The sequence below is a fragment of the Lepidochelys kempii genome, chromosome 2 (genome assembly GCF_965140265.1).
Source record: "Lepidochelys kempii isolate rLepKem1 chromosome 2, rLepKem1.hap2, whole genome shotgun sequence".
Lineage (NCBI taxonomy): Eukaryota > Metazoa > Chordata > Testudines > Cheloniidae > Lepidochelys > Lepidochelys kempii.
The window spans coordinates 51870357-51887594 of NC_133257.1; the positions used below are offsets into that span (position 1 = coordinate 51870357).

The following is a 17238-nucleotide window of genomic DNA, read 5'->3' on the forward strand; positions in this document are numbered from 1 at the left end:
AGATGTAAGCAGGGTCTGAATGAGCTCTCCCCTGACATCTAGGGATGAGCTGAGGAAGAGGACTTCAGAGGCCAACCTTATTTGCATGGACACACTCACCCTGCCTGGGTTCTAAGCATGATGAGGCTGCTTTGCCCAAATGATCACTTTTGGCTGCTGTTGGATCACAAGTCACTTTATTATTGGGGCAGGGGTAAAAAAGGGTTGTTATCTTTGTTGTGTGAATCAAGGGAGTCAGAATTGTGCTTGGCATGCCCTGATTGAGGGGTTCACTCAACTAAACTGCACTCACTAGGCAGGGGACAGGGATGCCAAAGCCCAGTAGAGTTGAGAGAGGGTGAAGACAGGTATTTGTATCTGGTGGTGTAGGCCTTGCCTAAGAGTCTTAGACATCATTTGACACTTCCTCTCTCTAGTGTGTAATGACAAAGTTGATTAAGACTCAATTGAGGGTCTTTTGTTGCAGGCCAATAGAGCTGAAATCACTAATAACCAGGTCTAAGCATTAGAGCTGCTTTGGGACAGAGTCTCTGATGCAAAAGGCCACCCAGTCTGCACAAGCAGGGAGCAGTGGCGCTGGAACCGGAGGGGCCAGGGCCCTCCCACTTTTTGAAAGTGGACAGGCCTGGCCCATCCACTTTTCACCAGGGTGGACCCTTCCCCTCATCTCACCCCCAAGGCCCCACCCCTCGGCCAGGCCAGCGTGGAGCCCGAGCAGTTGTGGGAGCTATGCGGACCCTTCACCTGCCTGTGGTGCAGGAGGGACTAAAAGCAGCACCTGGCTTGTGCCCCCCACCCCAAGCTCCCTGCCCAGCCCAGAGCAGGTGGAGGTGGAAGGTCCGTGACCCTTGCGCTGGCTCCCTGCAGCTGCCCATGCAGCTCTCCCTGACCCAGCTCCAGCTCGCAGTCCGGCCATGATAAGAGCTGCACAGACAGCTGTGGGGAGTTGTGGACCCTCCACCTGCCCTGGGCATGGTGCCTGGGGAGCAGGGACACAGGCCATGGGCTGCTCTTGATGGGCCTCCCCGCACTGCAAGCTGTGGAGGGTCTGCCGCAGCTCCCCACAGCTTCCTGCATGGCTCTTATCATGGCCAGACTGCGGCTCCAAAGCCTCCCCCCACACTCACCTCAGCCGGAGCCATGTCAGGGAGAGCCGCGCAGGCAGCTGTGGGGATCCTGGGTCCCTCCACCTGCCCTGGGCGGGGGGCACAAGGGGCAGGGACACAGGCAGGGGCTGCTTTCAGCCCAACCCCACCCCGGGGGGGGGGGGAAGGGGGAAGGCTCCACAGCCCCACTCCAGCTTCCGACTTGGCCAGGGGTTGTGCCTCCAGGAAAGAGGAGGGGTGGGGTGGGGCCTCAAGGGGCAGGGTGCGGCCTCGAGGGGCAGAGTGGGGCCCCCCACCCCCTCCCACTTTTGGGAAGGCTCCGACGCCCTTTGCAATGAGGATTCCTCATGAACAACTCAAATCATAGAGCTGAAATCACTGAGCGCTCATGACATCCCAGAGGGAACGGAGTGGTGTGGCTAGCAGCTGGAGGGCAGAGCAGCCGGTGGAATGGCAGCCAGCGGAGCGGCTGACGCCAGAGCGAGCACCTGGACAACAGAACAAACGAGATGCCTTTCCCCTACTCCCCGCACCGTAATCTGGGTGGGAGGGGAACTCACGCAGATGCACCTCTGAATTCTGGGTCTTCACTGACCAAGGACAACAACTGTGAGTTGGGTGCAGTGGAGAGAGAAGGGAGGGGCACGTTAAAGAAACTTCTGGTCTTTGGACTTAAGAACCTGAGGTAAAAGGACACAGCTCAAAATGCTTTGGGGTGTGGGTTTTGCTCATGGTTTTATGTTTATGAATCCTGCTTGCAGCGTTTTCCCAAGTTAATGCCAGGTTACTTTTCCCCTTTTTATTAAAATTTTCTTTTCTACACTCAAATTATGTGCTTGCCCAAGGGGTGGTGTGCATTTGTCCCAGGTTACAGGGTGGAGGCTTGAGCCGGTTCTGTGTTGCATTGTTGAAAAGAACCCCCTAGATATTGAACCTGGACCTTGTTGCTACTGATGCCAACTGGCAAAAGGGTTACATAAAAGATACCATTTTTTGTAGTTCCAACATTTCTGATGGGATGAGGCCTAACATGGGTGGGATCTGGTACCCAAGTGGACAACAAAACATTCAAGAGTAGTCCAATGTCCCTTGGACAAATATCTTCCAAACAATCACTTGTAAGTTTAATAATTGGTTTTGTCATTCATAACTCATTCAGTAACTGAAATGCATTTTATTGCCACAAGATGGCTCAGTCTAGCCTCCCACTGAAACACATTGTGTTCCTTCTGTTTTTCATAAACAGCTTGAAACAAAATAGTTTCAAAGACTACAGTGATGGTTTTGCAGGCTGAATCTGCTTTACAGAGAACACTCACTGTAAGTGAAAACCAGGACAGGAACACACCTGAGGCCTGATTCTCCAAAGCCCTGCACTATAGGCCTGATTCTAAGTCTAAGGGAGTCAAAGACAAAATTCCCATTGACTTCAGTGGGTGCACAAGAGAGCCCTATGACACCAGCCCTGATCCTGCATTCCTTAGCAGCCAAAAATACCACTGACTCCTGTGGAATTTTTGAATGTAAAAGGAATTCAGAATCAAGCTCCTGAGGCTGCTTTAATGCCTATTTGAGTTTATGGAAAGGCCTCAACTAATTTCAGTGGACTTTGGATCAGGCCTCTTGGGGATATCTTCCTTACTACTGCTGTTCACAAACTCTGACCTAAATCAGAGTTCTTTGGTACACTAAAGTTTTTTAAGTGCTGCTTTATAGATGACTAGACAAAAATCTATATCATATTAGGCTTTAATTAATTAATGTTATGCAAAATATTAGGCTGAATGTTATGCAACATTAATGTTATGCAAAATACTAGGCTGAAAATGACTTCACTTAGATATGCACCATCAAATGTCTCAAGAGGTGAAAACTGTCATCTGTTTTCAAATCATATTGCCGCAAGAAGAGCCACAGGGAACATGACAATTCCTTGGAGGCTAGATTTCTGTGGGACATAGAAAGAAACAATTCAAGGTTGTTGGCGGCATTCACTGAGCAGCTGGAGACAGCCAGAGCGCTGGTTCTGGGCCTGAGAAACAAGCACTGACTGGTGGGATCGCATTGTCATGCAGGTTTGGGATGACAAGCAGTGGCTGCAGAACTTTCGGATGAGCAAGACCACATTCCTGGATTTGTGTGCAGAACTCACCTGAGCCCTACAGTGCAGGGACACCAAAATGGGAGCTGCACTGAGAGTGGAGAGGAGAGTGGCTATTGCACTGTGGAAACTTGAAATGCCAGATTACTACCAGTCAGTCAGGAATCAATTTGGTGTCGGAAATCCACCACAGGGGCCCTTGTCAAACAAGTATGCAGGGCCATTAATCACCTCCTGCTACAGAGGACTATCACAGGACTGGGCAATGTACAGGACATAATGGATGGTTTTGTAGTAATGAGGTTCCCAAACTAGGGTGGGGAGGAGTGATAGATGGCACACATATCCCTATTTTAGCACTGACCACCTTGCCAGAGTACATCAGCAGAAAGGGCTACTTTTCTATGGTAATGCAAGCATTGGTGGATCACCGAGGATGCTTTACCAACATCAGTGTGAGCTGGTCAGGGAAGGTGCACGACATGTACATCATTAAGACCACAGGACTGTTCATAAAACTGCAAGCAGGGACTTTCTTTCCCAACCGGCGAATTACCACTGGGAATAGTGATCCTAAGCCCTGGTCTACACTAGGACTTTAGGTCGAATTTAGCAACGTTAAATCGATTTAAACCTGCACCCGTCCACACAGTGAAGCCCTTTATTTCGACTTAAAGGGCTCTTAAAATCGATTTCCTTACTCCACCCCTGACAAGTGGATTAGCGCTTAAATCGACGTTCCCAGCTCGAATTTGGGGTACTGTGGACACAATTCGATGGTATTGGCCTCCGGGAGCTATCCCAGAGTGCTCCATTGTGACCGCTCTGGACAGCACTCTCAACTCAGATGCACTGGCCAGGTAGACAGGAAAAGAACCGCGAACTTTTGAATCTCATTTCCTGTTTGGCCAGCGTGGCAAGCTGCAGGTGACCATGCAGAGCTCATCAGCACAGCTGACCATGATGGAGTCCCAGAATCGCAAAAGAGCTCCAGCATGGACCGAACGGGAGGTACGGGATCTGATCGCTGTTTGGGGAGAGGAATCCATGCTATCAGAACTCCGTTCCAGTTTTCGAAATGCCAAAACCTTTGTGAAAATCTCCCAGGGCATGAAGGACAGAGGCCATAACAGGGACCCGAAGCAGTGCCGCGTGAAACTGAAGGAGCTGAGGCAAGCCTACCAGAAAACCAGAGAGGCGAACAGCCGCTCTGGGTCAGAGCCCCAAACATGCCGCTTCTATGATGAGCTGCATGCCATTTTAGGGGGTTCAGCCACCACTACCCCAGCCGTGTTGTTTGACTCATTCAATGGAGATGGAGGCAATACGGAAGCAGGTTTTGGGGACGAAGAAGATGATGATGAGGAGGAGGTTGTAGATAGCTCACAGCAAGCAAGCGGAGAAACCGGTTTTCCCGACAGCCAGGAACTGTTTCTCACCCTAGACCTGGAGCCAGTACCCCCCGAACCCACCCAAGGCTGCCTCCTGGACCCAGCAGGCGGAGAAGGGACCTCTGGTGAGTGTACCTTTTAAAATGCTATACATGGTTTAAAAGCAAGCATGTGAAAGGATTACTTTGCCCTGGCATTTGCAGTTCTCCTAGATGTAGTCCTAAAGCCTTTGCAAAAGGTTTCTGGGGAGGGCAGCCTTATTTCGTCCTTCATGGTAGGACACTTTTATCACTCCAGGCCAGTAACACATACTCGGGAATCACTGTAGAACAAAGCATTGCAGTGTATGTTTGCTGGCATTCAACCAAAATCCGTTCTTTCTCTCTCTGTGTTATCCTCAGGAGAGTGAGATATAATTCATGGTCACCTGGTTGAAATAGGGTGCTTTTCTTCAGGGACACTCAGTATAGCCCATTCCTGCTGGGCTGTTTGCCTGTGGCTGAACAGAAATGTTCCCCGCTGTTAGCCACGGGGAGGGGGGAGGGCTGAGGGGGTAGTCACGCGGTGGGAGGAGGCAAAATGCGACCTTGTAACGAAAGCACATGTGCTATGTATGTAATGTTAACAGCAAGGTTTACCCTGAAAGAGTGTAGCCACTGTTTTATAAAATGTGTCTTTTTAAATACCGCTGTCCCTTTTTTTTTCTCCACCAGCTGGATGTGTTTCAATGATCACAGGATCTTCTCCTTCCCAGAGTCTAGTGAAGCTTAGAAAGAAAAAAAAACGCACTCGAGATGAAATGTTCTCCGAGCTAATGCTGTCCTCCCACACTGACAGAGCACAGACGAATGCGTGGAGGCAAATAATGTCAGAGTGCAGGAAAGCACAAAATGACCGGGAGGAGAGGTGGAGGGCTGAAGAGAGTAAGTGGCGGGCTGAAGACAGGGCTGAAGCTCAAATGTGGCGGCAGCGTGATGAGAGGAGGCAGGATTCAATGCTGAGGCTGCTGCAGGACCAAACCAGAATGCTCCAGTGTATGGTTGAGCTGCAGCAAAGGCAGCTGGAGCACAGACTGCCACTGCTGCCCCTCTGTAACCAACCGCCCTCCTCCCCAAGTTCCATAGCCTCCACACCCAGACGCCCAAGAACGCGGTGAGGGGGCCTCCGGCCAACCAGCCACTCCACAACAGAGGATTGCCCAAAAAAAAGAAGGCTGTCATTCAATAAATTTTAAAGTTGTAAACTTTTAAAGTGCTGTGCTTAAAGTGCTGTGTGGCATTTTCCTTCCCTCCTCCACCACCCCTCCTGGGATACCTTGGTAGTCATCCCCCTATTTGTGTGATGAATGAATAACGAATGCATGAATGTGAAGCAGCAATGACTTTATTGCCTCTGCAAGCGGTGATTAAAGGGAGGAGGGGAGGGTGGTTAGCTTACAGGGAAGTAGAGTGAACCAAGGGGCGGGGGGTTTCATCAAGGAGAAACAAACAGAACTTTCACACTGTAGCCTGGCCAGTCATGAAACTGGTTTTCAAAGCTTCTCTGATGCATACCGCGCCCTCCTGAGCTCTTCTAACCGCCCTGGTGTCTGGCTGCGCGTAACCAGCAGCCAGGCGATTTGCCTCAATCTCCCACCCCGCCATAAACGTCTCCCCCTTACTCTCACAGATATTGTGGAGCACACAGCAAGCAGTAATAACAGTGGGAATATTGGTTTCGCTGAGGTCTAAGCGAGTCAGTAAACTGCGCCAGCGCGCCTTTAAACGTCCAAATGCACATTCTACCACCATTCTGCACTTGCTCAGCCTGTAGTTGAACAGCTCCTGACTACTGTCCAGGCTGCCTGTGTACGGCTTCATGAGCCATGGCATTAAGGGGTAGGCTGGGTCCCCAAGGATACATATAGGCATTTCAACATCCCCAACAGTTATTTTCTGGTCTGGGAAGAAAGTCCCTTCCTGCAGCTTTTGAAACAGACCAGAGTTCCTGAAGATGCGAGCGTCATGCACCTTTCCCGGCCATCCCACATTGATGTTGGTGAAACGTCCCTTGTGATCCACCAGAGCTTGCAGCACTATCGAAAAGTACCCCTTGCGGTTTATGTACTCGCCGGCTTGGTGCTCTGGTGCCAAGATAGGGATATGGGTTCCGTCTATAGCCCCACCACAGTTAGGGAATCCCATTGCAGCAAAGCCATCCACTATGACCTGCACATTTCCCAGGGTCACTACCCTTGATATCAGCAGATCTTTGATTGTGTGAGCTACTTGCATCACAGCAGCCCCCACAGTAGATTTGCCCACTCCAAATTGATTCCCAACTGACCGGTAGCTGTCTGGCATTGCAAGCTTCCACAGGGCTATCGCCACTCGCTTCTCAACTGTGAGGGCTGCTCTCATCCTGGTATTCATGCGCTTCAGGGCAGGGGAAAGCAAGTCACAAAGTTCCATGAAAGTGCCCTTACGCATGCGAAAGTTTCGCAGCCACTGGGAATCGTCCCAGACCTGCAACACTATGCGGTCCCACCAGTCTGTGCTTGTTTCCCGAGCCCAGAATCGGCGTTCCACAGCATGAACCTGCCCCATTAGCACCATGATGCATGCATTGGCAGGGCCCATGCTTTCAGAGAAATCTGTGTCCATGTCCTGATCACTCACGGGACCGCGCTGACGTCGCCTCCTCGCCCGGTATCGCGTTGCCATGTTCTGGTGCTGCATATACTGCTGGATAATGCGTGTGGTGGTTGATGTGCTCCTAATTGCCAAAATGAGCTCAGCGGCCTCCATGCTTGCCTTGGTATGGCGTCCGCACAGAAAGAAGGCGCGGAACGATTGTCTGCTGTTGCTCTGACGGAGGGAGGGGCGACTGACGACACGGCTGACAGGGTTGGCTTCAGGGAGCTAAAATCAACAAAGGGTGTGCCTGTACATCAAGGAGTATTTCAGGCAGGACTGCACGGAGGGTTCCAATAAGAAATGGTGCACCAAAGTTATCGTTGTTATTGGAACAAGGAGGTTAGCCTGGCCTCTGATTGATACATGGCTAGATTAACCTCGCTGTGCCTTCTCTGTGACTGACTGCAGTGTGATCTAGACAGGGGAGGAGGAAAATGAGTCCAAAACAAATCTGGTCTATTTCTTGTTCTGACCCACTCCATCGATCCTTTACATCTTTGGCTGGCAGCAGACAAAAAAGGCGCGAAATGATTGTCTGCCCTTGCTTTCACGGGGGGAGGGAGGGTGGGAACGGGGTCCTGACGATATGTACCCAGAACCACCCGCGACAATGTTTTAGCCCCATCAGGCATTGGGATATCAACCCAGAATTCCAATGGGCAGTGGAGACTGCGGGAACTGTGGGATAGCTACCCACAGTGCAACGCTCCAGAAGTCGACGCTTGCCTCGGTACTGTGGAAGCGCTCCGCCGAGTTAATGCACTTAATGCACTTAGAGCATTTTCTGTGGGGACACACACACTCGAATATATAAAACCGATTTCAAAAAAACCGACTTCTATAAATTCAACCTAATTTCGTAGTGTAGACATACCCTAAGAGACACAGCACACCCCTTGCTCCCACGGCTCATGAAGCCATACACTGGCCACCTTGACAGCACCAAGGAGTGCTTCAACTACAGGTTCAGCAGGTGCAGAATGACAGTTGAATGAGCCTTTGGTCATTTGAAGGGTCGCTGTCATTATCTACTTACAACAGGGGTAGTCAATAGGTGGACCACAGGCCAAATTTGGACATCCAGACACTTTTGAACGGACCCCGAAATCTTTTTATTTACTTATTATTATCATTTTGTAAAATTATTTTCTCTGGAGTCTGGACCTTGACTATACCTCGACCAAGAAATTTGGACCTTGACAAAAAATAATTGACTACCCCTCACTTACAAGATTGGACCTCAGTGAAAAAAATATCCCAATGGTTATAGCTGCCTGTAGTGTACTGCATAATGTCTGTGAAGCAAAGGGAGAAAAGTTTCCTCTGGGTTGGAGGATGGAGGTGGAGCGGCTGTCTGCTGAATTTGCACAGCCAGTTATAAGGGCTATGAGAAAAGCTCAATGCAGAGCTATATAGCTATGGGAGGCTTTGAAAGACCAAAGTATGTGTTTAATAGTGAGCCAAAATATGTGTTTTTCTGTAGTGTGCTCTACCTAGCCTTGTTCTTTTGTAGCACAGTATGAATCTCGCAGTGAGTGCTGTGTGTGTAGGAATATAACATTGCCAATGCACCTATTAATACTGTCTGAGAATGATGTTATGGGTTCTGTGACAAAACGAAGTAATAGGAAATTAGTGGGTGTCAGACCTGCTCAGCACCAGCCAGCATATGTTGTGAACTAATAAAGATGAATTACGTTCCAAAAAATAGAGTTTTATTCTGTAACATGAACCAAATAAAAAAAGCTTAGAACTTTAGGAACTTAATAAATTAAGAGAACACAACTTATGAAGGGGAAAGAACAGTTATTTCCATTTCAGTTACACATACACCAACTATGTCTTTCACAGGTCAGTGTACGTGCAGCTGTGATTGTCTTTAATGTCCCATAGTGCGGAGTGGTAAGGGTAGTGAAGTGGCTCCTGATGGCACGTGGAATGTTATGGGGAGGTCCTGACATTGAGTTGTCTATGGGCTTGTGATGGAATATCTACCCCACACCGGCTGGAAGGGGTTACTCCTAGGAGGGAAATACCAGAGTGTCTTAGAGCGACTGCGGATGGAACCAATCAGAGGGGGGTTGTAGGGAGCAACTAAACTGTACTCACCAGGACTCATATAAAAGGAGATACAGGGCTAGAGTCAGGTAGTCATAGCCTGGGGCTCCAGGAGTAAGGACTGTATTCCTAGCAGGTAAAAGAGGCACTAGCACCATGGACAGGGCTGTTGCTAGCACAGACCAGGGGAGAGAGAGGGCGCTCCTAGTTGGCTGCTGGGACTGACTAGCAGAAGCCCTGAAGTAAGGGTGAAGAAGGAGCTGGGGTTGCAGGGACGTGACCCAGGTAAATGTACTGAACAGTTGGAAGGGACGCAGCACGTGGCTGCCAACTACAAGGTTCCTGGGTAAGGACTGGAGTAGTGAGCAGGCCCGGGTCCCCCCCCATTCGCCACTGAGGAAAGTGGCTGGACAAATGGACTGCGAGGTACTGACCCCCAGAAGGGGGAAACACAGATGGTGACACAGCTGGAGGACCGAGTCATGAAGAAGACGCAGCAGCTCCTGGAGAGACTGCCATCAGAAGCAGAGACAGTGACGGGGTGCAAACGGTGGACAGGAGGGCGTCATCCTTGAGTTAATCCCCATAGAAACCAGGAGATGGCACCAGTCCAGTGGTGAGTGTTGCAAACCATGACAGGGCTGCAGAGGGAAGCGACCACAGGATTCTTGGACCTGCAGGTCTACCAGAGTCCCCAGCATCTCTCTTTTCTGCCTGAGCAGTATTAGAAAGTGTCCTAACGCGATGGAAGAAATAAAACAGCCCTCCTGTCATAACCGTACAGCTAAGGGTAGCCTAAAATTCCTCCTTACCTGTAAGGGGTTAAGAAGCTCAAATAACCTGGTTGGCACCTGACCAAAAGGACCAATAGGGAAAGAAGATACTTTCAAATCTTGGGCGGAGGGAAGGCTTTGTTTGGTGTGTTCTCTTGGGAAGCAGAGAAGCATCAGGTCAGAAAACTCCTTCTCCTATAAACCTAAAAGTGTCTCATATTACAAAAATTGTAAGTAAAAGCCAGGCAAGGCGTGTTCGATTATCTTTTGTTCTGCTTGTGAATTTTTCCTTTGCTGGAGGGAAGTTTGTTCCTGTTTTTTGTAACTTTGAAACTAAGCCTAGAGGAAGTTCTGCTGTGTTTGAATCTTTTGTTACCCTGTAAACTTATTTTCCATCCTGATTTTACAGAGGTGATTTTTACCTTTTTTTTAAATAAAATTCTTCTTTTAAGAACCTGACTGATTTCTCTATTGTCCTAATACCCAGGGGTTTGGGTCTGTGATCACTTTGTAACCAATTGGTTAGGATATTATTCTCAAGTCTCCCCAGGAAAGGGGATATTAGGGTTTGGAGGGATATATTGGGGGAATAGGAATGCCAAGTGGTCCTTTCCCTGATTCTTTGTTAAATCACTTGGTGGTGGCAGCGTACCATCCAAGGGCAAAGACTTTGTGCCTTGGGGAAGTGTTAACCTAAGCTGGTAGAAATAAGCTGAGGGGGTCTTTCATGCGGGTCCCCACATCTGTACCCTAGAGTTCAGAGTGGGGAGGGAATCCTGACACCTCCCCAGAAACCTTCAGCAGAGGATTGCAGAGTACTTCCATGAAAGTTTCATTGAGATCTCTATGGAAGATTCACAGGATGTCCTGGTACAGATGAATAAACTGCTCCACTTGGCCCCCTCTGCCTAACTCTAAAGGGAAAAGAAAAGCAGACAGCAACTCTATTTCTCTTGGTTGTTCCACTACCTTTTCTACCAGCTGTAAAAAAGAGTAAATCAACAATGTGTCCTGCTACTTTCCAGGTTCCATCTCTATGATTTCAAAGCAAACTGCACACTTACCAGAGGTTCTTTCCCCTGCATCAGGCTCACCTGTGCTTCACTGGCTGGACTACGCTGGATTCAAAAAATGGTCCTGGATCGCTGTCAGCTTGCTCCCCTTATTGCCTGTCCCCCATACTCCTCCTCCTCTTGCTTGTCCACCTCCTCCTCCTTGCTGTTAATGGTACAGGCCTGTGACTTGGGCGCCTCCAAAGTATCCACAGGACACTTCAGGGTGGTGGTGGTGAGGTCTCTGACAAGGATGGCATGCAGCTCTGACCCCTGTCATGCAAATAATTTTTTGTACACATGTCCTATATGATGGCCCAGGAAATAAAGACCAGTGTCTTGCCAGCAATACTGTGAGTCACACTTTCATTACATGGTACCAGAAGAAAATTTAATCTTTGACAAAAATGGGGTAAATGCAGTGGCCTGAATCCCTGCTTATTTTGAATTCTTGTATTTCTTTAAGCCCTGGTCTACACTACGACTTTAGGTCAAATTTAGCAGCGTTAAATCGATGTAAACCTGCACCCGTCCGCACGATGAAGCCCTTTATTTCGACTTAAAGGGCTCTTAAAATCGATTTCCTTACTCCACCCCTGACAAGTGGATTAGCGCTTAAATCGGCCTTGCCGGGTCAAATTTGGGTACTGTGGACACAATTTGACGGTATTGGCCTCCGGGAGCTATCCCAGAGTGCTCCATTGTGACCACTCTGGACAGCACTCTCAACACAGATGCACTGGCCAGGTAGACAGGAAAAGAACTGCGAACTTTTGAATCTCATTTCCTGTTTGGCCAGCGTGGCAAGCTGCAGGTGACCATGCAGAGCTCATCAGCAGAGGTGACCATGATGGAGTCCCAGAATCGCAAAAGAGCTCCAGCATGGACTGAACGGGGGGTACGGGATCTGATCGCTGTTTGGGGAGAGGAATCCGTGCTATCAGAACTCCGTTCCAGTTTTCGAAATGCCAAAACCTTTGTGAAAATCTCCCAGGGCATGAAGGACAGAGGCCATAACAGGGACCCGAAGCAGTGCCGTGTGAAACTTAAGGAGCTGAGGCAAGCCTACCAGAAAACCAGAGAGGCGAACGGCCGCTCCGGGTCAGAGCCCCAAACATGCCGCTTCTATGATGAGCTGAATGCCATTTTAGGGAGTTCAGCCACCACTACCCCAGCCGTGTTGTTTGACTCCTTCAATGGAGATGGAGGCAACACAGAAGCAGGTTTTGGGGACGAAGAAGATGATGAGGAGGAGGAGGAGGAGGTTGTAGATAGCTCACAGCAAGCAAGCGGAGAAACCGGTTTTCCCGACAGCCAGGAACTGTTTCTCACCCTGGACCTGGAGCCAGTACCCCCCGAACCCACCCAAGGCTGCTTCCTGGACCCGGCAGGCGGAGAAGGGACCTCCGGTGAGTGTACATTTTAAAATACTATACATGGTTTAAAAGCAAGCATGTGAAAGGATTACTTTGCCCTGGCATTCGCGGCTCTCCTGGATGTACTCCCAAAGCCTTTGCAAAAGGTTTCTGGGGAGGGCAGCCTTATTGCGTCCTTCATGGTAGGACACTTTACAACTCCAGGCCAGTAACACATACTCGGGAATCATTGTACAACAAAGCATTGCAGTGTATGTTTGCTGGCGTTCAAACAACATCCGTTCTTTATCTCTCTGTGTTATCCTCAGGAGACTGAGATATAATTCATGGTCACCTAGTTGAAATAGAGTGCTTTTCTTCAGGGGACACTCAGAGGAGCCCGTTCCTGCTGAGCTGTTTGCCTGTGGCTAAACAGAAATGTTCCCCGCTGTTAGCCACGGGGAGGGAGAAAGGTTGAGGGGGTAGCCACGCGTTGGGGGGAGGCAAAATGCGACCTTGTAACAAAAGCACATGTGCTATGTATGTAATGTTAACAGCAAGGTTTATCCTGAAAGAGTGTAGCGACTGTTTTATAAAATGTGTCTTTTTAAATACCGTTGTCCCTTTTTTTTTCTCCACCAGCTGCATGTGTTTCAATGATCACAGGATCTTCTCCTTCCCAGAGGCTAGTGAAGATTAGAAAGAAAAAAAAATGCACTCGAGACAAAATGTTCTCCGAGCTCATGCTGTCCTCCCGCACTGACAGAGCACAGACGAATGCGTGGAGGCAAATAATGTCAGAGTGCAGGAAAGCACAAAATAACCGGGAGGAGAGGTGGCGGGCTGAAGAGAGTAAGTGGCGGGCTGAAGAGAGTAAGTGGTGGGCTGAAGACAGGGCTGAAGCTCAAATGTGGCAGCAGCGTGATGAGAGGAGGCAGGATTTAATGCTGAGGCTGCTGGAGGACCAAACCAGTATGCTCCAGTGTATGGTTGAGCTGCAGCAAAGGCAGCTGGAGCACAGACTGCCACTACAGCCCCTGTGTAACCAACCGCCCTCCTCCCCAAGTTCCATAGCCTCCTCACCCAGACGCCCAAGAACGCAGTGGGGGGGCTACCGGCCAACCAGCCACTCCGCCACAGAGGATTGCCCAAAAAAAAGAAGGCTGGCATTCAATAAATTTTAAAGTTGTAAACGTTTAAAGTGCTGTGTGGCATTTTCCTTCCCTCCTCCACCACCCCTCCTGGGCTACCTTGGTAGTCATCCCCCTATTTGTGTGATGAATGAATAAAGAATGCATGAATGTGAAGCAACAATGACTTTATTGCCTCTGCAAGCGGTGATCGAAGGGAGGAGGAGAGGGTGGTTAGCTTACAGGGAAGTAGAGTGAACCAAGGGGCGGGGGGTTTCATCAAGGAGAAACAAACAGAACTTTCACACCGTAGCCTGGCCAGTCATGAAACTGGTTTTCAAAGCTTCTCTGATGCATACCACGCCCTCCTGTGCTCTTCTAACCACCCTGGTGTCTGGCTGCGCGTAACCAGCAGCCAGGCGATTTGCCTCAACCTCCCACCCCACCATAAACGTCTCCCCCTTACTCTCACAGATATTGTGGAGCACACAGCAAGCAGTAATAACAGTGGGGATATTGGTTTCGCTGAGGTCTAAGCGAGTCAGTAAACTGCGCCAGCGCGCCTTTAAACGTCCAAATGCATATTCTACCACCATTCTGCACTTGCTCAGCCTGTAGTTGAACAGCTCCTGACTACTGTCCAGGCTGCCTGTGTACGGCTTCATGAGCCATGGCATTAAGGGGTAGGCTGGGTCCCCAAGGATACATATAGGCATTTCAACATCCCCAACAGTTATTTTCTGGTCTGGGAAGAAAGTCCCTTCCTGCAGCTTTTGAAACAGACCAGAGTTCCTGAAGATGCGAGTGTCATGTACCTTTCCCGGCCATCCCACGTTGATGTTGGTGAAACGTCCCTTGTGATCCACCAGAGCTTGCAGCACTATTGAAAAGTACCCCTTGCGGTTTATGTACTCGCCGGCTTGGTGCTCCGGTGCCAAGATAGGGATATGGGTTCCGTCTATGGCCCCACCACAGTTAGGGAATCCCATTGCAGCAAAGCCATCCACTATGACCTGCACATTTCCCAGGGTCACTACCCTTGATATCAGCAGATCTTTGATTGCGTGGGCTACTTGCATTACAGCAGCCCGAAAAGTAGATTTGCCCACTCCAAATTGATTCCCAACTGACCGGTAGCTGTCTGGCGTTGCAAGCTTCCACAGGGCTATCGCCACTCGCTTCTCAACTGTGAGAGCTGCTCTCATCTTTGTATTCATGCGCTTCAGGGCAGGAGAAAGCAAGTCACAAAGTTCCATGAAAGTGCCCTTACGCATGCGAAAGTTTCGCAGCCACTGGGAATCGTCCCAGACCTGCAACACTATGCGGTCCCACCAGTCTGTGCTTGTTTCCCGAGCCCAGAATCGGCGTTCCACAGCATGAACCTGCCCCATTAGCACCATGATGCATGCATTGGCAGGGCCCATGCTTTCAGAGAAATCTGTGTCCATGTCCTGATCACTCACATGACCATGCTGACGTCGCCTCCTCACCCAGTATCACTTTGGCAGGTTCTGGTGCTGCATCTACTGCTGGATAATGCGTGTGGTGTTTAATGTGCTCCTAATTGCCAAAGTGAGCTGAGCGGCCTCCATGCTTGCCTTGGTATGGCGTCTGCACAGAAAAAAGGCGCGGAACGATTGTCTGCCGTTGCTCTGACGGAGGGAGGGGTGACTGACGACACGGCTTACAGGGTTGGCTTCAGGGAGCTAAAATCAACAAAGGGGGTGCCTGTACATCAAGGAGTATTTCAGGCAGGACTGCACGGAGGGTTCCAATAAGAAATGGTGCACCTAAGTTATTGTTCTTATTGGAACAAGGAGGTTAGTCTGGCCTCTGATTGATACGTGGCTAGATTTACCTCGCTGCACCTTCCCTGTGAGTGACTGCAGTATGACCTAGAGGAATGAGTCCCCTAAATGGGGGAGGAGGCAAATGAGTACAAAACAAATCTGGTCTATTTCTTGTTTTGATCCACTCCATCTATCTTTTACATCTTTGGCTGGCAGCAGACAGTGCAGAAGGACTGCTAGCTATCCACATCTCATGGCTGCTCGGCAGAAGATGGTACAGTACGACTGCTAGCCATCCTCATCTCTTGCCTGCCCGGCAGAAGATGGTACAGTACGACAGCTAGCAATCCGTATCGCCTGCCTGCTCACCATAAGACAGTTCAATAGGACTGACTGCAGGACTAAAGAGAATGACCTGGTCAAGTCACTCCAAATTTAGTCCCTGTGCCCATGTCTGCCCAGGCGCTCCCAGCCGACATGGCCAGGAGTACCTCGGACATGACGATGACGGCTACCAGTCCTATTGCACCGTCTGCTGCCACAAGGCAATGGGTTGCTGCTACTGTGTAGCAATGCCATACCGCGTCTGCAAGCACCCAGGAGACATACGGTGACGGTTACCTGAGCGGGCTCCATGCTTGCCGTAGTATGGCGTCTGCACAGGTAACTCAGGAAAAAAGGCGTGAAACGATTGTCTGCCCTTGCTTTCACGGAGGGAGGGAGGGAACGGGGGCCTGACGATATGTACCCAGAACCACATGCGACAATGTTTTAGCCCCATCAGGCATTGGGATCTCAACCCAGAATTCCAATGGGCAGCGGAGACTGTGGGAACTGTGGGATAGCTACCCACAGTGCAACGCTCCGGAAGTCAACTCTAGCCTCGGTACTGTGGAAGCACTCCGCCAAGTTAATGCACTTAATGCACTTAGAGCATTTTCTGTGGGGACACACACACTCGAATATATAAAACCGATTTCTAAAAAACCGACTTCTATAAATTCGACCTTATTCCATAGTGTAGACATACCCTAAGACTGTTACTCATCTATTAACTGCACCTTGCAGTCATACCCCTCTGCCAGCACTGGGCCCAAAGAAAAGGAGAACTCTCAGAACTCTTAGTTAAACATGGGTCAGGGACATGGGAAATGGCCAGGGATGTGGAATGTGTTAATAGATTGATTCATTGATTCATTTTCTGTTTGCTTTATAAACTGTTTTCTTTCGTCCTTTTTGTTCTGTGGGCGGCCCTCCACCTATAAACTTCTTACTAAGTTCTGCACTAGGAGTTCATAGGAATGCCCGGTTGAAAAGGGACCCTGGCTGCTCCAGTCAGTACCACTGACCTTAAAAGTCCGGCCCGCTCTGGCTCTGCATGGCTCCCAGAAGTGGCCAGCATGTCCCTCCAGCCCCGGGACACAGAAGCGGCCAGGGAGGCGCTGTGTTTTGCCCCCGCCCCAAGTGCTGGCTCTGCAGCTCCCATTGCCTGGGAACAGCAGCCAATGAGAGCTGCAGGGGCAGTGCCTGCAGGTGGGGGAACAGTGCGCAGAGCCACCTTGCAGCACCTCTGCCCAGGAGCCAGACATGCTGGTTGCTTCTGGGAGCCAGCTGGGGTAAGTGCTGCCCAGAGCCTGCACCCTGAACCCGCTCCTGCACTCCAACCTCCTGCTCCAGGTCAGAACCCCCTCCTGCACCCAAACTCCTTCCCAGAACCTGCACCTCTGCCCCAGCCCAGAGTCCCCTCCCACACTCCGAAGCCCTTGACCACATACCCCATCCTGGAGCCCCCTCCTGGACCCCAAAC

The 17238-nt window shown here is 50.0% G+C and overlaps 1 protein-coding gene across 1 annotated transcript; it reads left to right on the forward strand.

The window, feature by feature from the left end:
- Positions 1-4140: 4140 nt before the first annotated feature.
- On the forward strand, positions 4141-5806 carry LOC140906100 (uncharacterized). Its single transcript, XM_073329609.1, has 2 exons — positions 4141-4723; positions 5312-5806. Exons 1-2 carry the CDS (start codon positions 4141-4143, stop codon positions 5752-5754), a joined length of 1026 nt encoding a protein of 341 aa, XP_073185710.1. The 3' UTR covers positions 5755-5806.
- The last annotated feature ends 11432 nt before the right edge of the window (positions 5807-17238 follow it).

Excerpts from the sequence above, each read along its gene's own strand:
- LOC140906100 (XM_073329609.1), top strand. The coding sequence starts at position 4,141 with ATGCAGAGCTCATCAGCACAGCTGACCATGATGGAGTCCCAGAATCGC. Across the intron at positions 4,724-5,311 it reads AGGCGGAGAAGGGACCTCTG|CTGGATGTGTTTCAATGATC; the intron begins GTGAGTGTACCT and ends TTTCTCCACCAG.